Source organism: Chenopodium quinoa, unplaced genomic scaffold (genome assembly GCF_001683475.1).
Source record: "Chenopodium quinoa cultivar QQ74 unplaced genomic scaffold, ASM168347v1, whole genome shotgun sequence".
Classification (NCBI taxonomy): domain Eukaryota; kingdom Viridiplantae; phylum Streptophyta; class Magnoliopsida; order Caryophyllales; family Amaranthaceae; genus Chenopodium; species Chenopodium quinoa.
The window spans coordinates 568849-591330 of record NW_018743574.1 but is presented as its reverse complement, the minus strand read 5'-3'; the positions used below and the strand labels follow the sequence as shown (position 1 = coordinate 591330).

General features: G+C 35.8%; 3 protein-coding genes across 3 annotated transcripts; 1 reads left to right on the top strand and 2 right to left on the bottom strand.

Moving 5' to 3' along the window:
* The first annotated feature begins 1675 nt into the window (after positions 1 to 1675).
* LOC110681680 (uncharacterized protein sll0103-like) lies at positions 1676 to 3789 on the top strand. The gene has a single exon (XM_021857818.1). It carries the CDS (start codon positions 1795 to 1797, stop codon positions 3553 to 3555), a length of 1761 nt encoding a protein of 586 aa, XP_021713510.1. The 5' UTR covers positions 1676 to 1794; the 3' UTR covers positions 3556 to 3789.
* Positions 3790 to 7483: 3694 nt separating this feature from the next.
* On the bottom strand, positions 7484 to 15395 carry LOC110681827 (subtilisin-like protease SBT2.3). The gene is made up of 10 exons (XM_021857957.1): positions 14622 to 15395; positions 13827 to 13980; positions 12945 to 13342; positions 12137 to 12232; positions 11415 to 11487; positions 10731 to 11013; positions 9764 to 10092; positions 9316 to 9586; positions 8940 to 9221; positions 7484 to 8233 (listed from the first exon to the last, which is right to left on the bottom strand). The coding sequence occupies exons 1-10, from the start codon at positions 14837 to 14839 to the stop codon at positions 7809 to 7811; spliced, it is 2529 nt and encodes an 842-aa protein (XP_021713649.1). The 5' UTR covers positions 14840 to 15395; the 3' UTR covers positions 7484 to 7808.
* A 5618-nt stretch (positions 15396 to 21013) lies between these two features.
* On the bottom strand, positions 21014 to 21787 carry LOC110681729. Its single transcript, XM_021857859.1, has one exon. It carries the CDS (start codon positions 21785 to 21787, stop codon positions 21014 to 21016), a length of 774 nt encoding a protein of 257 aa, XP_021713551.1.
* Positions 21788 to 22482: the final 695 nt, after the last annotated feature.

Below are 22482 nucleotides of genomic sequence, written 5' to 3'. Positions count from 1 at the left end.
AGAAATGAGCATAGGCAAATTATTACATATTGACATCAACATAATCACTAATTTTTGGGTTCTTATAACTCATATACTAATCAATTTCTTGTTACTCATACACTAATTAATTATTGATGAACTTTTCTAGATGACTTTTTGATAAAATCATGGAAAACTTTGTTGGCAGCGCGTGAAAATGCAAAATCATTCTTGATTTACTCACATGAAAAGGGCATAATCAATTTCTCGTTACATACTCACACATACAATACTAATCAATTATTCATGAACTTTCTAGATGATTTTTTGATAAAATCCTAAAAAACCTTGTTGGCAGCGCGTGAAAATATAAAATCATTGCTGATTTAATGACGTCAAAAGACAAAATCATTATTGATTTACTGACGTCAAAAGACAAAATCATTATTGATTTACTGACGTCAAAAGACAAAATCATTATTGATTATCTTTGTAAAACTTAGAAATATGAGATTATGCCTAAATATCCAGAGTTTTACATATTGTGTGATCCGTATCTGACTGATCTTTGACACGTAATGTAATTAAACAATAAGATATTGATATGTGTAGCTCTAAATCCTTAGTGACCAAACCAAAGGCATTATTTGGACAGCTATATAAACACCAAGCTAGTAGCCATCTAAGTCTAACACACCAAGTCAATTTTTCTCTACTATCTCAAAGAAAGTGAGAGAGTTAGTCCATTTATCTTTGTTAGGGAGAAAAATTTGTTTAGAGTGCTTTGAAAAAAATGGAGACCAAAACCAAGGTAAACTGAATTACTCCTTATTTATTATTATACATTAGTTCTTATTAATCTTAACCAGTTTCTTTATGTTTTATTTACACCATTTTGGTGTACATTTTTTTCTTTTTTTTTTTTTTGTGATTGTTTTTTTTTTTTTTTTTGACAAATGCAATGTAATTGAGATTGTGATAGTTGTAATTCTGCATATTCATATATTTTATGTACTTATGTTATATGTAAAGATGATAAGCATGTAATTGAGAAGTTTTAAGAGTAATAATTTTGACTGATTAGTTATTTTAGAGAGTTGTTATTATTATTGATTTGTTCATGTCCAAGTCCAAACTCTAGAGTGAATTTGCTCAAATTGGTGTGTGTTTGGTGCATGTTCTTTTGTTGGATAATTTTTTTCATGTCAAATTCTGACAATTGATGTAGGTTGCACTTTCATTCATAATGAATTTACGTATATTTTTAGGTTCGATATAGTCATATAGAGTTGTCAATTCAATTAATATGTAAATCAATGAGATAAACTTGGAATTTCAAATTGCTCCAAGAACAGTTTGTTTTGTTGGTTCAATTATATAATTTGATTGATTAATCAAAATTAATAAATATTTAAACACATGTACGTACTAAATCATTGAAACTTAATCAGAATTTTATGTTTCAACTTCTATGATCAGATTGTATAATCTATTTATTTCAAATGTAAATGAGAATCTAACTTTGTATCGGTTTTTTCCCTAGTAATTAAATGTTGACTAGCTATAGATTTCAAGAAATATACTTCGTATATGATTTTTATGTATTACATACTTATCACCTTAAATTTTTTTTGACAAACATAGTTAAGTTGTAAGAAATACATGATTCATGCTGTAGTATATATCTACCCCTGTATTTTTCAGGTTCCTTTTTTATGTTTAAATGGATTTCTTTTATCTTTGATGAACTGGTGATGTATATATACAACTCATTGATTTTATAATGTTGTTGTTGTGATGCCTTAGGAACTATGTGACATATGCTTTGAAAAGATGGTTATAGGGCAAGGCAAGGATTTGTTTACAGCAGAGTGTTCTCATGATTTCCATATCAGCTGCATTGCTTCCAGGGTTAAGCTTGGCTGTCGCGTTTGCCCTACTTGTCGCACTACTTGGACAGACCTCTTCATACAAATGATACAATCATATTCACCACTTACCTTGGAGCCTACTTCCTTCGCAGATGGCGAACCCCTCCCTGCCCCCACCCCTACCCCTACCCCTGAGGCACCCATCAACAACACCAACACCGACTCCTTTCCAACCTCAACACACCCTCACAATGCTAACATGATAGTAACAGGCTTACCTCAGTACCCTGTACTAAGCAACTCCAAACAATCCGACAATTTTGCTGTCCTCATCAGCCTTCAGGCCCCTAGGCAGATTGACCATGCCCCACTCGATCTCATTGCAATTCTAGATGTGAGTGACAGTATGGGTGGTGAAAAGATCAGGCTCGCCAAGCAGGCAATAAAGTTTGTTGTCGACAACCTTGGCCCTTCAGACCAGCTGTCTATCATCACATTTGTTAACTCAAAACAACAACTGACCCAACTTAGTGGGATGACTGATGTAAGGCGAGTTAACACTATCCAGTTCAAGCACACCCATGACTCTACTAACATCATTGCAGGACTGAAAACAGCCGCGGTGATCCTGGAGAAGAGGAGTGAAATGAACCCAGTCTCAAGTATTATTCTTCTTTCTGACGGTCAAGACAGAAGATATACAGATTCCCTTGACGCCCTCAAAACTCTCCCGCTTTACCTCCGTACTAATGACTCATCAATATCTGTTTCGCAAACTGGTGCAGTTCCTGTACACACATTTGGGCTTGGTCATGACCACAATGCTACTGCCCTGCACGCCATAGCAGATGGTTCAGGCGGGACCTTCTCATATATCGAGTCAATTGATACTATCCAAGACGCCTTTGCTCAGTGCATAGGCGGATTGTTTAGTGCTAAGGCACAAGAAGTGGAATTAAAAGTGAGATGTGTCTCTCCAGGGGTTCAAATTAAGTGCATCTTCTCCAGCAGGTATCGCAGCTGTATCAATGCTGATGGGATACATGGAGTGATACATATGGTGGATTTGTACTCGGAAGAAAAGAGAATGTTCCTGGTGTGTGTCTCAGTCCCACCAGCTGATCAGGAGACCTCAACAACGCGGTTGTTAGAGGTCAATTGTTCCTACAAAGACCCACTGTCTAACCTATACATAACGTCTGACATCATCTGTGTTGAAATTCCCCGGCCACCAGCTGAGGACGTTTCAACAAAAGACATGCTGAGAGAGGTAGATAGAGAGATAATCCGCATTGGAATAGCAGAAAACATTTCCAAGGCAGAAGCAATGGCAGTACGAGGAGAGCTAAGCGAAGCTGTATCATTTCTTGAGCAGGATAAAACAAATCTGATGCAGACAGCCTCAGGAGAGGCAAGGGATCCTTTCTGTGAACAATTGCAAAAGGATTTGAAAGCGATACAAGAGAAGATGAAGAGTAGGGCAGAATTTGAAGCGAGAGGAAAAGCTTTTATGCTTTCAAGGTGTAAGACACTTTTTGATCAGAGAGCTTCAACTCAAGCTCTCATACCTGATGGTGCTTCTGGTTCTGCTCCGCCTGATGACATTCCTTATTATCAGACGTCGATCATGAGAAGAATGGTGCAGAGGTCACAGGAACTGCGCCAACTGCATGATCAGAATGAGAATTCAGCTGAAAGCAGCAGTAGCAACAGCAAGCCTTAAGGGATTACTTCAAAATGTCTCTGCAAACTAAATTCGAATAAGAAATTTTTCTTTCAGTATTTATATTTACAGTAGGTGTGGTTTGGATTAAGGTGAAGGTTTTGGAGATGATTTAGCAGTAGCTTTATCGAAAATTCAAAACTGTAGCCATCTTACCATCCTTTTATATTTGACTAGCTATCACATTTATATATTGTCAATCTATTATTATGAATATGAATGATATAAAAAAAATTGCAGAGATTAATATGATTTCCATTGTGTTAAAGAAGCTTCCTTTCTTTCTTTTCTTCATAATTTTTATATATTCTCTCTATCTTTTCTGTAACAATTTTCTTTTTATTATCTTTTATCTATTACAAATTATTATACACTGTAGTTTTGATAAAATTATTAAATCTTGGTTAAAAATTTATGTGCAGGAATTTTTTAATGTTGAAGATTATTGCTTCTGACTTTCAATGTTTTTTTATTTAGTAGTTCAACCTTTCTGGGTTCTCAAGTCTCTGCATTGTATTAGATTCTTTATTAGTAGGAACTATAAATTAGCTGACTTAATTAGGTTCTGAATTTATAAAATGTCTTCGTCCAATATAAAATTGTAACACACAACAAAGTATAATTTAAACTAGTAATGTGACAACTAAATCTGCACGAAAAGATGGAATAATAGGGAAAAAGCCCCTTGAAGAAAATAAAACCACTTGTCGAGAGACTCTCTTCCGATCTACCTAGCTAGTTGTTCTTAATTCCCAACAATTGTGACTTTGAAATCTCACACTACTTGAACAAAACTGGTTTTTTTCCCTTCAACAAAAGAAGTTAGTCAAACTTCATAGATAACTTGTGAACTTGACTTTGAAACTATTAGGTTTGGATTAGAATTACCATGCAATGCATCATTTAAACACTTTTACACAATATAAAACTCCTTTCATACTCATTAACTTAATGTCACTAAGCATTGCCTTATTAGAAACCTACATCTTTATTCCCTATTAGTATTTTGAGCTCAAAGAACATCACCAAAAATGCCTTGCACTACACGGCGAAATTTCTTTCTTGCTCTCTCATTGATTGCTTGCTTCACTTCAGGCCAAGCAACTGCACGCCATTTGCTACAAATGAGCCTATTCGATCCGTCTTCCCAGCTCGGACTACCAACTCTACCAACACCCTCACTCGGAAAAACTCCAGGATCACTGACATTCCCTACATTTCAGGAACCACTTGTTCCACCACACTTCTTCCCAATTATCCCCTTCCCCAGCCTGCCTAATATCCCTTCACTGCCCACGCCTACAGGACCGACATTCCCTACGATTCCCACAGGATCCCTCCCCAGTATCCCGGGCAGCGTACCACCTAGCTTTCCCATTCCACCACCTAACTTTACAACAGAGAATCCGTCAAGTACTCCCAATATGAACCCCTGAATCTGAAACGTCTCACAGAAGCAGAAAACTGATCTGATGTAATAATATAAGCCGGTCTCCCACGGGACTCATACTTAGATAATTGTATTCAATAATGTATTAGAAATTTAGCTTTGTTTGGACTAGCCATATCTACTAGACTACTAGTAGTACTTTGTAAGAACTTTTACTTCCAATACATTAATAGAAAGCTGCAAAAAATATATAATTTTCTTTTCAACTAATTGATAATATACTTGTATATGTACATGTTATAACTTATCAGGACTATTACTACTTTACCTCCAAACAATCAACTCCTTTCATGAAATTAACAAGATTTAAGGCAGAACAGTCATCCCATCTGAGAGGCATGTCGCGTTAGTTCCTAGATGAAAACAGCACAAGCCTCATTTACTACAGGATAACTACTTATAGTCTACTTAGAGAGTCTATACAGAGTCGATGATTTCTGCACTCTGGAATTTGATACACACACTCTCATTTCACTCCATCAGTATGTCTTCGAGTTTATCAGGATCTTGGAACTCATTATCAGTATCTAAGGACTTTTGGGGGATTAGAGTTGGCTTTGTAACTTCTTCACTAGATGAGTTCAGAGAACTTTTTACTTAACCAAGAATGCATAAAATGTATAGAACCATGTTAAAATCTCGCGTGTTTTACTTTTATGTTATTCTGCACTATAATAAGTCCTCAACTTCTCATAGAACAAACTACGTCGAGACTAGACACAGAGTAGGGAAGTGTAGTATGGAATATGGATGATGTTCGAAATTTGAGCTTGGGGTGTATCCGTGTATGCTAAAGAGGATGAGAAATGTAACTACGTCGAGACAAACTAATTCAAGCCAGGGACAGCATATGCAGAGAGCCAGAGATAGCAACTCAGGCTCCAAGGAGGAGATTCACCATTTACGAATGGCAGTTCATACATCTCCTCCAGAATTGTAATGTGCATTGTGTAAAATCCTCTGTATGCAGTGTGCTTTGTGTTAATGACACCAGCACAACAGCAAACATTAGAATTACAGATTTTTCTAGTTTTGGGTTTCTGTTTCTGAGATTTGAATCACACCTAGTACATTATAACAAGATTGTGTGAATTTAAAAATAAAAATGTATTACACACTCCGCCAAAAACCTAAGGTAGTCTAAATTTTGAATTAATAAACTACAGCTAAAACGACCTACATTGTGAACCGGAAGGAGTATAATCATCAAGTGTGCCAGCGAAAAAATCTTGTATCCCCTCATCCCTTCCCCTACTCTTAGTCTGACACTAAGCCACTAAAAACTAATTTCTCAATCTCTTATTGTACCCATGGTGAGTGGTCATTAATTGTGGGAATGGTAATAGATTTGTATATGTAATTTTGCTAAGAAATTTTATTTTCATCGCTATCAATGGAACCTTACCTTCAATTCTCCAAACATGTGTTTATTGTTCACAAATTTCATTACCACATAATACCATCTTTACAGTGGTAATGAAAATTTTGAATAAAATATTTGAGGAAATAGCATTACCATGGCCATGGGTGCTAACGCGGTTTTTTTTTTTTTTAACAATATAAAATCATTACCATTACCACTATTTATTACGGAGTACCTATCAACAACCAAACAAGATGTTAGAATCACCTACGAGATAACTCCCCCTCCCCCCCTCTTTCTTTCTCTGTCTGTTCTTACAAAAAACTTGGCACTATATGCAGAAAATGTTAGAAATTGCAAATTTTGCAACACCTATAACATTTTTCCCTACTTGACATTATAAGTTAGTCAAACTTCATACAGAACATGTGAACTCTCTTTTTGTCTATCTATATTACCCTTGTAATAACATGCAAAACCTGATTTAATGTATTAGGTTTGGATTAGAAACACCATGCAATGCATCATTTCAACCCTCTCCAGCACACTCTATATAAGTATATAACCCTCTTTCAGATTCAAAAGTCAGAAGCACTTAACCTCGACTCGAAAACAACCCTTTCATCATCTGTTTAAATCCTTGAATCAAAGAATATCAACAAAGATGTCTCATACGATCATTTTCCTAGCTCTTTTGCTGGTTGCTTGCTTCACTTCGCACCATGTGGCTGCCCGTCGTTTGCTACAGAATAACTTACCCGATCCATCACCCCAGATTGGACAGCCAGCCATGGCAGCACCCTCTCAAAATAAGCCTTCAGCATCTATGGCTTTTCCAGCATTTCACAAACCGCTTCTTCCACCTCACTTTCTCCCCCTATATCCCTTCCCCAACTTACCTACCTACCCTTCAATGCCCACCATCCCTTCACCGATACCCACAGGACCGTCCAATCCTTCAGGTCCCATCCCCGGTACCCCAAGCGGCGTTCCACCCAGCTTCCCCAATCCACCGGCTAAAATGATGCCACAGAATTCAACAACAATGACTCCAGGTAATGATGAAACCCTGAACCCCTGATTCTCTCCACAGAAGAAGCAGCTAAATGGAAGAATAAAGAAAAAAGACTGACGCTTTTCATTCTTAGATCATTATACTCAATAATCTATTTGAAAATATCATTGTTTGGACTAGCCACATCTACTAGTAGTACATTGTAAGAACTTTTACTCTTAATATATTAATGGAAAGGTGCAGAAATAGAATGTTTTCTTTTTAATTATCATACACTCACATATCTACATTCTGAACATAGTACAACTACTTTACATGTATTGAATCAAAAAAAATTAATCAGCACCCCCGTGAAAAGATTAGTAAGATACAATTAGCCGACCTCCATGCTCGGACAATAGAAGAAATAATCATTTTCATAGTCATCAACTGCTACTTACATTGTAAGAGTATTTAAAGATGACGGATAAAGGAATGTTTATAGTGTGACCTTGATCCCCAAAAAGACCTATCCTACCATAACTAGCAGCAGTACTGTTCATAGTAGCATTCAGAGATACAGTCAGTACCTGTTTCTCTCCAGCTGCAATGACAAAGTGTGTGGGCTCAACCTTCATAGAAACACCATAAGGAGCGCTCCAACCAACACGAAAAGTTTCATTCACACCAACATTTAAAACTGTTCGATTGACATCTCTAGTTTGGTTTAGTGTCCCGATTGTAATAGAGGGTAAGTTCAAGTCTGAGCCAATCATAGTAGGAATCCCATCACAGGTCTGACCTGTGTAGTTTAACACTACTGGAGCTGAACCATTTATACCACAAAGGAAGGAAACCAAATCATCATAGGCTGCAGCATCAAAAAGTGCATATATGTCAGATTTTATTGCGCAGCAAAGATGATGGCAAAGAAATATCAAAAGGTAATACCGAAATAATTGTCTGAAAAAGTGTACATTTGTCAGATTTATAACACTGTTGGTGTCACTATTTCGTCATTCCATACCACATTACCACGGCATCAAACTTATAACATAAATTGAGCCTCAGAGATGACTCGTTACCAGACCATTATCAAACAAAATCGCAATTCTGACAGGTTATAAAAGACGTTTCTTTAAAGATGCATGGAGTTAGATACATCTTATTCAACTGCATTCGACATTGCTTCAAATCACTTTAGTGCAGAGAACTCAAACATGAACCCATATTGATATTTATTTGCCTGTGTTCAAATTAGATCCCTCACTAAGTGCAAAATTTGAGTCATATAATCGGGGCTAAGCCTAGTTATATCCTAATATGGCGGCATTTAAAATTCCTTTGCCAATGTTCCACGGAATTACAAGATTAATTCACATCTGCATCCCAGTTTAGCTTGTGAAGCATGAGAAATTATATGACCATATTCATTATCACTTCAGATTACAAATAACATCGTCAAAAAAAATAAAAAAAAATAATACAAATAATAGAAGGAAGAATCATTAGCAGTTCATTATTAAACCTTATTGGCGACAGTAGCATATTATAGTTTTCCAAAATGTGAGACTTACTTGAATCGAAGATGAGTCCTGGATCTAGAGCAGCAGTTGCATTAACAAATCCATTGCCCATGTCAAATGGAGTTGCAGGAGATGTGTTCACATCTGGGTTAGAATAAGCACGCTGGGCCATGATTGGCCCTCCATTCTTATCACGAAGTGAAGCTGTCGTCGAAAGAGCAGAGGCAATAGCTGCTGGACTGAAAGTAGGGAATTTCTTCTTAATTAAAGCTGCCAGTCCTGCAACATGAGGAGCAGCCATGCTTGTCCCAGACACCATAGCAAACTCCTCCCCTATACAATTTACATTTTGAAGCAAGAAAGTCAGTTTCACCTAAGATTTACCCATATTCATTATCAGCAAGACACCATGTAAATGGATATATACCTAGAAATTCAGTAGAATCAGTACCAAGTGAGCTCCAAGCACCCCAAATTGAATTTCCTGGAGCAACCAGATTTGGTTTCAGTATATCTGCATTATCAAGAGAATTGTCTTCTGGATCTGGACCTCTAGCAGAGTAGTACATCACCTTCGGAGCAGAATAACTGAAATCTGGCTTCAGTCCACCAGAAATGCTGGCTACCGCTCCAAATTTTACAACTTTTTTGGTGGTCCCATCTCTCACCAAAGAGGTATTGTAATATTGGAGTAACACCTGTCAAAGGAAAAAAAAAATTATTGATGAGGATGAACGGAAGATACAGTGCAGTTGCACAGGCAAAGATCTCTTATAATCTTATTGACAATTTGAGACGAATGTAGGTACGCTTAGAAGCAGGAAATTATAGACTGTCCGTACATGCTTCAAAAAATAAATAAATAAAAAGGGTACCTTGGAATCATTTGCTGAAGGAATTATGATGCCTGGCATATCCATAGGAGTTGGGTTTATCTGAAACCCTAAAACAAAAGGATCCAAGTAAAACACAACACCAGCTGCACTAAGGTTCTTGGCAGTCTGCAAAGCCTGTTTGATGGTGGAAACTCCTAGCACGAAACGTACTGAGTAACTACAGATCAAAAGGTTTCCAGCAACAAGGTCTGGATTTAAACTACTGGGATTTTGACATTCCCCAACGTACATATCAGTTGGAGCAGCAGTATCATTGCTCAAAGCATGCGCAGCAGAGATCAATGTATACATAGTGTCATTTGTACCCGCTGTGAACCAGATAAAAATTCAGATAAAGAAAAGAATGAGTAGCTTGAATTTTGTGATGGCCAAATACAGAATCAAATAAACAGGAAAAATATACTTATTTAGTCTAATTCAAGCTTGCTGGATAACAATCCTTATTAATTGTTATTGCTAACTGAAACACCAGCTAGAAATTACAACCAAGACCAAATAATAGAAAGTTGCACAACCTTTATGATATTAAGTCTTTTGATTATAGCAGTACTGGAGTATTAAGCACTACTACCCCATGGACCAATGCACACATTACTAACACATAGGTGTTACGGATGTCAATTCACCCAAAAAAAACCTGACTTCATGAGTTCAACAGGAAAGCGAGAAACAGATACCAAATCCCATGAACCAGCAACTCCTCTCAAATTCTAAGGATGTTCTTAAGTTCAACCACAACAGTAACACCCTTATCAATAATTATATTAACACAGATCATAGCAGTACCATTCAACAAAACACTACTATCATAAATTGAGCTGAATAACTAGAGTCTAATCTTAACTTATAGCCCATTTGTGGACAATGGAGCTATCACAAGTTGGGTTTTCCAAAAAAGAAAAAAACAATACTATCATAAATGCATATGGTAAAGCTTCAGACTTACATGCAAGTCCAGTCCCAGATAAGGTCACATTGTTGCCAAGAGATATGTAGTTATTATAAACTCTGTCATGAGAAGCAGCACCTACTGTGAAGATCCATGGGCTAAAGGAAGAAATACTGCGAGGAGCTGGACCAGTGTTTCCGGCTGCTTGTACTACAAATATACCAACTTTGACAGCTGTTAACAAGGCCATGTCTATAGGATTGAAGAATGTGGCAACTCCTGGAGGACGCCTATTGGGTGTGATCGATAAGCTAAGAATGTCAACACCATCCTGAGCTGCCTGCATAAATGAGTATGAACCTACACAGTTAGTAAAGAGGAAAGAAGAAATTCATCATCAGGGTTTTTATAAGAGCAAATTTTTTTTATTGAACTAGACTGCTAACGAGTTTTAGGAAACAACTAAATGAGCTAACAAAGAATAATATTTATGAAACAAGTAGTCTTGCATGACACTATCACAGTCACACACACCCTTCCCCCTTCTAGAGTGACACAATGGAGAAAATGACCATGCAAACATATCATTTTCAGAGACCACAGTCTTGTAGTTGTCCCTTTACATTTTCCAAGGGAGAATTTCTGATATCTGTCACTTGGGTACAAATGCAGTGTCCTCCGTCATACTTGAGGAGACTAGAAATTTGTATCATATCATCATAATGAATAACTGATAGGTACCTGGTCTATGGCTGCAACTACATCAGCAGCAAATCCACCGAAACCCTTGTACAATGCCTTGTATATAGCAACACTGAAAAGAGTGAAATAAATTGTGTGAATGTATGATCAATAAATTCATTCAACTCCTGAAGATGGTATAAAGGAACATTTGTCATAATAGCTAATGGTTATTCTGAAAGAATAAGTAAACCAAAAAGGCAGAAAATAATCTTAATCTGAGCTTTCTACATCGACACTCATATATAATTGTTAGCCAACAACAAGGGATTTATATAGGCCAACCAGCCTAGATATGACTATATGAGACAATTGGTTGACGGCTTATATAAGTTGAGGAAATAGCTGAGATATTAAACGAGTTGTGTTTTATTAATTTCTATAATCTAAATATAGCAGGAACGTATGAAACCAACATGAGAAATTTAATGCTCCAAAATGAAACAGCAACCAGACACCACCTAGAATATGCAAGTTGCTTTTGAAAACAATTAGCTAAAAACGTCAATTGTGTATTCCAACAACCTGAACTTGCAAGTAAATTAGCTTCTGAATCATTGATATTCTACTGCTATTAAAGGAATTCTTTGCCCCATAATATAAAGCCAAAATCCCCCTTAATGACTATTCCATGAAAAATACTCGTAATAAGGAATGTATAATTTTTTTTATAGGGAATGTAAAATTATTGATAGCAACAGAAAGGTGTTCAGATGCATTACTGTGAGCGAGGAGCCATTCCACTTGCGTTTCCAAAGAGATGCCCAGATACAACAACCGGAATACCATGGTTTCCTGATGCAATTGAAGCTGTATGCCTATATTCATAGCCAAGAAGCAGACATAAGAATAGCAACATCAAATTTATGATTCCATCTCTCTATATTTTTAAAAAAAAAGAAAAAAAGAAAAAAAAAATCACAAACTTACGGCACTAAAGAAACCACTAGCTTAATTTTCTATTATACATAGGACCCCCATGAAAATAAGTCCTACTAGATGCAAAATTGAATGAAATGTAACATGAGGATTAGTACTTCAATTATTATGAATGTTGTTAGTATTGTTATAGATTGACAATGATTATTCAATTATACCTATTCAATTCCCACACCCCTGCTTCGACTGCATTGATAATGGGTGATAGTGCTGATGTTATTGATTTGTTTTTCATAAGAATAATGCAAAACCATCAAACTGCTGAATATGGAACCTCAAAAATGCAGTTATGCAATACGTTACTATAAACCTCAAGAAAGCTCATTATCAACTATTCAATTATCATTTTTCCCCTCGTATTATCATATCAGCTAACGGTTCAGCACACCATCCATTCTTAGCCAATTTCAACGCAACAAGTATAAAATCACATAAGCTAGTGATAACAAGAAACATACATTCGAAAATATTAGGCAAACTTTGGTATCAGGAATGAGCTTTCATCAGCATCAGTATACTGCATGCAGGGCAATAGTAAAAAATAAATGACCTAGAAAGATGTGATAACACCCAAAAGCACAAGAAACTTACGTCCCATGTCCATCACCATCAAAAGGTGATGCGTAGTCCTTACTGTAATTGAAAATCCCTCTTGTTATGGCCGATGCAGCGAAATGCCTCGCCCCAACAAGTTTTCTGTTGCAAGAACCAGAAGGAAAATCCCTAGTAACTTCACAGATTCCGGAGAAATGTTGCGGAACTGGATATGCATTTGCTTCCATAGAATCTGAAAAACTTGGATGCATAGGATCGATCCCAGTATCAATAAGTCCAATCACAACCCCTTCTCCTGCAGAATCATATCCTCCTTCCTGAGGCCATGCCCCTTGAGGCAATCCTAGGAACTCAGGTGTGTGTGTAGTGTCAGTCCTAACAGAGAAGTCTAGTACCACATTGGCTACTTCTCTTCTTCTAGAAAGCTTGTCTGCCTTAAAAATTTTACATATAAAGTCAGTATTAGCAAACAGTAAGTTACCGTGATTTATGACCAAAAAAAAGGTTTAGTATTGGCAATTATCATCTACTTTCCATGTCAAGATATATTTTCATAAGTTACACAAACACGATTATTGCATTAAAAATATCCCCGTCCACGACATACAAAATCAATGAAACATATGCAGTTAATGTAATTAAAATGCGCCTAAACAGAGAGTCTGACAATTGCCTAACAAGGCGGGTGAAAAGCTTTAAGAGGGTGTACTGTACTCATGAACGGGGTCTAAGCATGTCTGTACCAGCCAATATGCACACCAATGGGTAAAGAAGATCAAAGGAAGGGAAAAGGGGGGTGGGGAACACAATCATTAAACCCAATAGAATGAGACATGAAAAGTTAAGTGTAATAGGACTTTTAATTAATCATTATAAGTTGTGCACATAATGCATAACACAACATGGTAAACATTATACCTGCCCAGGGGTAACAAGCACAGCAAACCCATTAATCAAGTAGTGATAGCTATACAGCTTCAGATATCTTTGCCCTCTCAACGCCCTCCTCAACAACGAATCGTGTACTCGTGCAATATACGAACCGTAATGAGGATCCACTTTCGAGTCATTCCTGAATAATTCACATCGTTGGAGGGAAAATCAGGTACATTATAATTCAGAAAGCTCAAATCATATTACAAGAAGGTAAAGTAAATCCCTAGTATTCAACAAATAAGGATCAAATAAAAAATCTAAAATTAGGTAACAGAAGTAACAGAACACAAATATCTTAATATACAACTGACAAAAAACAACAAATAGTAATATTTATCAATCTAAATCAAATAAATTGGCAATAAGTCAAAAGGACAAGCATTGGTAGGACATAAATGAGAAAGACAAGACCCCTAATATAATAAATCCAAGAAATCCAAAAAAAATGAGTTGGGGCCAAATGGCCAATTGCTAAAACCCTTAATTTCTCACAAAAAAGACAAATAAATTGACCGTTGTACACATCCATGATCCCATGTAATGTAACATACATTATACAGAAATGATTTTTTTGAAGAATATAATTACAAATTATGTTACAACCCTCCAAAATAATTGAAAATAATATCCCAAAAATGATTAATCCCTCCAAATTATCCCATTATAATTACTAACAATAATATACATGTGCAAAAACCCAAATTAGAAACACAATATATTAGTAAAAAAGACAAATAATCATAACTAAAATGAAATTGAAGAAAAATATGGGTTTACCTAAGTTTGTGAAATGTGCTTGACTTAATGGGAGTATGTTTTTTGAACCCAGGTTTATGCTTTTGACTCAATTCATTGAAGTAAAGATGAGCAGAAGGAGCTTGCTTGAGAATAACAATGTAAATTCCAGAAACTTCATCTGAATCATTCTGACACACAGCAACACCCACTAAAAGTAGCAAGAGTAAATGCAAGAAATTAAGCTTAATCCTCTCCATTTTTCGCAAGGAACAAAAAACCCAGAAAAAAAAGATGAGATCTTTGTTGAAATTTCACAAGAAACAGAGCTAAGAATCAAAACCCAGAAAAATAAACCCCAGAAAGTGCCCTCCAATATATTTAAAAGGGGTAAAATACAGAAAAATGGAGGAACTTTTTATTGAAAATGGGAAGAGTGTGAAGTGATTTTATGGAAGATTGGGAAAAGGGGAAGAATTAAATTAAGGGAATAGGATTTAGGAGAGAGAAAAAGAGTGAGTCCATTAATAAGTGCACAGTGACCAGTGAAGCAAAGTAAAAGGGAAGAAGAGAGAAGAGAAGAGAGAAGGTTGCTGTGTGGGGCGGTTGTATAAATTGTTTATGTGATGCGCCAGATAGAGAGGCAGAAATCCTCCATTTTCTTCTTGTACTCTTGTTTCTAGTCACTCTTCACACCGCCCAAAAAGCTTGGCCATTATTAACATAGTGGCAATATGTTAACATAATTTACATTACATCTATCTTTATGTGATACATTGGCCTAAATTCCTTTTGGCATTTTTCATACACTAGGCTAGGTTGGTGGTATAAGTCGTGTACTCGTGTAACTCGAATTCCTCAAGTTTATATATGGGAGTAATGAGACATGTCGTATATAGAGTAGTCGCAGATGACTAATGTTGAATTGAATTTATCGTTGTTATCATGACACTGATCGTGTTGCAAATTGGCTCGCAAACTATGGAGTTGAGCTGAAATTAAAGAAAAACAAAGTTGGCTAGTCCTAAAGGGTTTTCGTGCTATTTAATTAGAGGATTTTAGCAGAATGACATTAGATAGAAAAGCCTTAGCTATCGCAACTTAGCTAATATGAAGGACATGCATTTAGCTTAGTTTGTATTATGTAAATAAAGTTAGTGAATTTTGTATAAATATGTTGCCTTTGAGGCTTTGAGCAGTAGTACTCAGCCTTCACATGTAAGATTCCCGGTCTAACTCTAATACCCAATGTATAATACAACTTGAGTGGCACCCAAAGAGGTTTTACCCCAAAAACCGTGTGACAATATGAGGAGTAGTCCTTAATCTAATTTGTTTAGTTGTCCCTTCTTTTATCAATGTGGGTCATTATGTATTTATATGTGTTGTTGGGAAAAGTTATACGAGTACTAATATCTATTTTCTCTAATTGCATTAAATTGTGACCAAGCTAAGATTGTCTTGTGTTATACTCCATGGTATTGCAGACCATATGGTCAAACATACATGCTAGCCGTTGATAAACGAAAGAGAAAGCGGGTCCCAAATGTCAAGGTTAAGGCTAGGAAATTGAGGTTGAGGTTAAAGCATATGCATCTTAGCTTATTCTTCTCCAGATCTAATCTCTCTTGAGTCTTGACTTCATTTCTTTAGTGTCACTTTCAGTGTTCTACTTTAAGTGTCCTTTATATTTTTAATCTTTTCCTATTTTGTTTGTTTCCTAATTTTTTCCAGTCTTTATTTTGCTGGGTTTACTGAGCACTATCATCTGCATCTAAATTTGTCTTGAAAAAAAGTAAATTTTAATCCCAGCAAAAAATTGTGGTCACAGTTTGTAAGTGAAGCCAGGCAGCCAGTGAGCCCACTATAGGTCGAGCCATTTTAATGCAATATTACGTCATGTCCTCTTTCTCACTTTTTTCTTTTCATTTTATGCATGTTATTCCTACTACTAACATTTTCATGTACTTTAGGAAAGACATTGATGTGTTAGGTCAATCTTTTAAAACTAGGGAGTACTTGTGCTAGTATTGTTGTACAAGAAAGTGAAGCATCAAGGCCAATTACTTAACCAACTACGGACATGTGCTAGTAAATAGTAATACCTTCAAACAACATGTATTGTGTATTGTACAAGTACAATTAATTGAACAAGTGCTAGCAAGACCTTAGGACAATATTTATTGTACAACTATTTGTATGGTGTAAAAAAAATTACTACGTACTTGGTTGCTTAGTTTGAGAATTTTCAAGCGAGCAAAAGAGCAATATAAACAATGTGACCTGACTTGTTTTGGAAAATCACATTCTTAGGATTTATCATGCATGCTTGACAAAACTCGCCTAGTTGTCCAATGTTTAAATACTTTCCTCAAGTTGGCTTATCTAGTTTATTTATAATCATGAATAAACTTTTGTTTATTGTTCATGAACAAATTTGTTTATTAAAAAAAGGTCAAAGCTAATTTAATAAACATCAGTGACTTAATCACAATTGTTGATTAGTTGCTAGAAGATTTGGTTATTATGCTTGAATTAGGGATTTTTAGTCTAAAATGTCAAATTAGCGTATACAAGTTTTATATATACTAGTAAAAAGCTTGTTATGAACATGAGTCAATAAACGAACAAATTCACCATGGTATACTATAACGTCCTAATTAAACAAGACAAGTTTGAACATATGTTTGAGTTTGGTTAATAAAACTTAGTTCAGGCTTTAATTACTTGAATTAACTTACATGAACATCACTATTCACTACTCTCAACTCATCTTGCTAACCCACTAATAATTATAACAACCAAATATAAAGACCAACTAACAATATACATTAAAAACACATGGGTAATAAATATAAGAGGGATTGAGTTGTTGGTTTCTTAATTAGTATCTTTATGAGTTTATGCTACATTTTAAATGGGATTACAACTAAAAAAAAAAAAAAAAAAAAAAAAAACCTAAAAGCCAATGTGTTGTACACTATTTGTATTGTTACATTGTAAAGAGAATATATGGATTGATCATGAATAATCACAACTTACATACTTAGGAAAAAAAAAAAGAAAAAGAAAAAGAAAAGGAAGAATGCAAAGTAAAAAAACAAAAAAAGGAAAAGAAAAATGTAGGTAATGATAATGTCCCTAATGACCCCTCCATTAATAGCATAACTTTCCCGCTCTTATTCCGGTGCCAATCATAAAACTTGACTTTATCTTTCATGTGCTATCACTTGAAGATCTTGTGTTTTGCCGCCTTTTTGGTTCCTCTTTTTAACGGCCATATGCCTATTTTAGTGGGGTAAATTTTATGTACAATTGTTATTCATTTTCGTTGATGTTACCCTACTCGTGCAAGCTTATATGATGGTGCATTAAGGGAAAGGTTAATCTTGGCCTACTTGGGGTAATTTGTTCTGCTTAGTGCTTTGTTTATAACTAAGAAAAAGTTGTTGAAGATATTACTAACATATATACACGCAGTCATGTATGAAGCTAAATTTGACCTAGTGATTACGATTAGTACGTGAGTTTCGATCTTAACTGTTAAAATTAAGAGTTTAAATTTGTATTAGTGATTCTTTGGCCTATTACTTTCAGGATGACTTTTGAATGGCCACAATAACATTGTGGTCATTGTATTATATCAAATCATAGTCGTTAATTTCTATTGATTAATGTGAGCCGTTGATATGGTTACTTTTTATTTATTTATATTTTTAAAAAAAAGAAATTTGAACAAGATTTTTTTAAAACTATCACATTCTTATCAGTTTTCGATCTTGTCAATTTCTTCTTTCTCAGTAATTGTTTTCCTTTACTTTTTTGTTTTAAGGATTGTTTGGTTGACAAATAAAAACATGGAAAGTTGGAAATCCTAGGAATTGAATTTCTTTGAAGTTGTTTGGTTGACAAATTCATGGGAAGTAGAAATTCCCATGAATTTCCACTTCCCACAAAATGGGGGAAGTTAATTACCTAGGGGGACCTAGGTAAGTGGAACTTTCCATGGGAATTTCCACTTCCCTTAGTTAACCAAACACTTTTTAGAATTTCCTAGGAAGTTCAATTTCATGGGAAATCAATTTTCCAAGGAATTTGCAATATCTACATTCAACCAAACGAGCCCTTAATTTGGATACATATTGCAAAAAATTTAAGCAACCTTAATTGGATGCCAGATTCAGAGGCAACAATTGACTTTATCTAATGCCATATCAGTATATCACCATGCGCAAAAAGCACATACAAAAACAGACATGCAGCTTTTGTTATCCCATCCATTGCGAGAAGACAACAATGGTTGAACTTGGAGCCAATAACCAGAATAGGTGGATCACAGGCAAAGATTGAATCATTGAAGAGAAGTAAATGGGAAAAAAATACAAACTAATCAATAAAGAAGAAACTGATAGTGGTAGTTTTTACAATTTTTTTTTTTTTTTTGTCAATTTTTTTTAAAATAAAATAAAAATAAACCATATCAACGGTTCAGGTTAGTCAATATAAATAAATGGTTGTGATTTGTTTTAATACAATGGCCACAATTTTATTGTATCCATTTGAAAATTGTCCTTACTTTCATCATCTTCTAACTCAGGATAAGACGATAATCAGTTAATCACAATTATGCTTACCAACAAGCCAAAAAACATCTTTGTCGAAAAAAAAAATAAAAAAAATAAAACCATTTGTATTCAACTATAACTTTTGGAAAAGGAAATAGCAACGGCCTCATTCACACTTTACTCGTTCACTTTCCTAGGCCCCACAATTTGGCCCAAAGGCCTAAGTATGTGATATATTGCGTTACCCAAATATAGCAAACTAATAACCCAAGCACACTTAAGCCCAACCAATATAACAGGGTAGTCCAGGCTTAGACCAATTTTTTTTTCCAAATAGTCCGTATTTGTTACCGGCCAGAGCCCATTATTCCCAAAAGATGAAGATCATCTAAAATTTAGTGGTGAAATTGCAAATTATTGGGAAAGTGTATATTGCGAATTGCGATAGGTCTTAAGACTTTTACGTTATCTAGATTTGAAGAATAGATGGCACATTAATGTAGGTCAATTGGTCAAAGTTGCATACAGAAAGGGTCAAGGGTGTATAATTGTGCATATTTTCAATTGTGTTCCCTTTTTTATCATCTATCACCACAAGACTTTCATTACCCTATTATGCACGGCATGGAAGTGCACCTGTTCATTATCCTATTGTGCACGAGATTATGAGACCATGAGAGATGTACATGCCTTGAGAAGATCAAGACCGTGAGGTGCACCCAAGTGACACAACCCTTAAATGTAAGATAAGTGGGTATAATTGATTAGCCGAGTATTTTTTTTTTATCAACAATTTGACTTAGGGTATGTTTTGTTCACCGTATTTTCACTTAATTTAGGTGTAATAAGTTCGGTTAAATTTAGGTTTAATAAGTTTTGTCAGGGTTATCCAAGTACGAATTACAATTTAAATAAATTTTCATAAGGTCTAATAAGTTTAGATAAGTGAAAATCAGGTAAATAGAATATATCCTACTAATCAATCTAATATGGAGTACTATTTATATATATTCATTCTCAACCTAATATAAAATACTCCGTATAAGATATATAAAGTATCTACGGAGTGTACAATTATTCAATAAAGTACTCAAATCTAATACAATTGTGAGTTTCCAATTTAATGATAACCAAACATTTCTTATCACTATAATATAAGTGAATTATGTATATTTAGTTCTTTCTCAAGCATATCCAAAAGTAATTTTTGCTTGTAAGAATATTTTAGATTTGTATGGGAGGATATGTAACACGGGCCGACTGGACTTAACAGGCCGATATCTCAATCTGATACAGATACGTAGCAATTTAGAACCATATCGACATTTAGGCAAAAGGCAAACATGTCGGCCCGACAATAATTGGCACGTGGCAGCAGCAAATTGACACTTGGCCTGTGATAGATTGCATGCCATGCAGCCACCTGTCATCTAGTAGGGTTATAAATAATCAAAAATTTACCCATAATAAGGTAGCATTTATTATTCTCTCTCTCATACTTTCTCTTTCTTCTTATCTTTTTAAACACTTTCTGACTTTGTCGTTGGAGTGGTTATCCCCGGATCCACCCGGGGTTAGCTAATTTCTGTTCCTTGTGTAGGTTCTCGTCTAGACGATAGGAGCTCAACGAGTTTCAGGCTCGGGCTTTGGATCTCGAAATCGAGTTGTCGGATCCCGACAGAAACAAAATTGTCCAAAAATCATGAGCAAAAATAATTCATTTTGCTGAGTGCACACAAAAATTAATCAACAAATTTTCATTTTATATTTACCAAGACAATTTCTTCTCTTGAAACATTTTAGCGTATAATTCATAATTTACATTTACAAAATTGTTTATGTGAAAAAGCCATCCATTACACAAAAACCTCAAAGTAAAAACTTTCTCCTCCTCAAATTTCTAGTAGAAGCCTTAGAAACCAAGAAACCCACACCCAAACAAACAACCCATATACCCACATCAACAGCCCATCTAACCCGTTCCATTTCCTCCTCAACCATCCGATCAAACTCCACTTCATCATCTCCACCGTCCGATTCACTCTCACCCTCACCACAACAACAACACCACATCTCACCTGATCCCTCCTCCTCCACCACATCACATTCTCTCTCCTCCGGAATCTCATCCAACGCCACCTCAAACTTCCGGCAATTCCTCCTCCTCCGCCGCCTCTTCGCCACCGCTTTCTCTCTCATCAAACCGCCATTCTCTGATACTACGAAAATCTCCGCTTCTCTAACACCGAATTCTCTCTCTTCCTCCATAAATCTGCACTCCATTTTGAAATCTCCGTCGTCGTGTTGCCGGAAACCTCCGTGAAGGAGGCGGTTTCCGGCGAGGTGAACCTCGAAAACGACGCCGTCGCAGGCGCGGATTCGGTCTCTTGAGGTAAAGATGAAGTCGGATTTGAGAACGCGGTGGAGTGTGATGAACGCCGGAGAATCGGGGCGTGTTTTTGAGCCGTTGATTTCGAGGAGGCCGCCGTTGATCCGAGGGAGGAAAACGAGCGTCAATGATTCCGGGAGGAGAGACACATCGGCGGCGGTGGCGGTGGCGGAGGATAGAGAAAGTTGGAGGGAGATGGCTTTCAACCGAAGAAAGCGATCCTGACCGTGGTAATACTCCGTGGTACGACACATTTTGTATCGTGTTATTATTGTAAGACCGTCTTATACAAGAACGTGTCGTGTTTTGAAAAATGATATCGAATTAATGAATTGTGGATGAAGAAGTAACGAAATGAATGAGTTGAATGATGTAAAAATGGTCAATGTTTATGTTGTGTATAAATAATGAGAAAATGTGGGTGGTTTAGAATTTAGAGTAGATATATTATACCGGAGTTGAATATAGGGAGCCTTTAGTTTTGGAGGGATTCAATGGGAGGAGAAGCACACGGTTTAGGAGAAATAAACGACAAAAATTGATAAAAAGGCGGGCAAAGGATACTATGTGTAATGCTCAACCTCGTAATAAATTGATTTTAAAGTCTTATTTATATGAATTTTAATAATTGGTGTAGAGTATGTTTCTAAAATTAAATAATGATAAAAATAATTGAGAGCAAGATTGGTGGTAGCATAGATTGGAATGCTTACACCTATTTGGTAAAGGATGATAGTCATGCTAGTTTTGCTACAAGGCTTACAACTCATGTCATTGTGTGTCATGGTCATGGATTGTGTGAGTTTTGGACATTTTTGGTATTGTCTTCCATGCATATTATTGATTTTTGTTACACTTGTCAAAACGATTGATCGGGTGGTTTTGATTTCTTGCTAGATTCGTTTTGGTTTGGAATTAAGTATTCTTGATAATTATGACACAATATGTT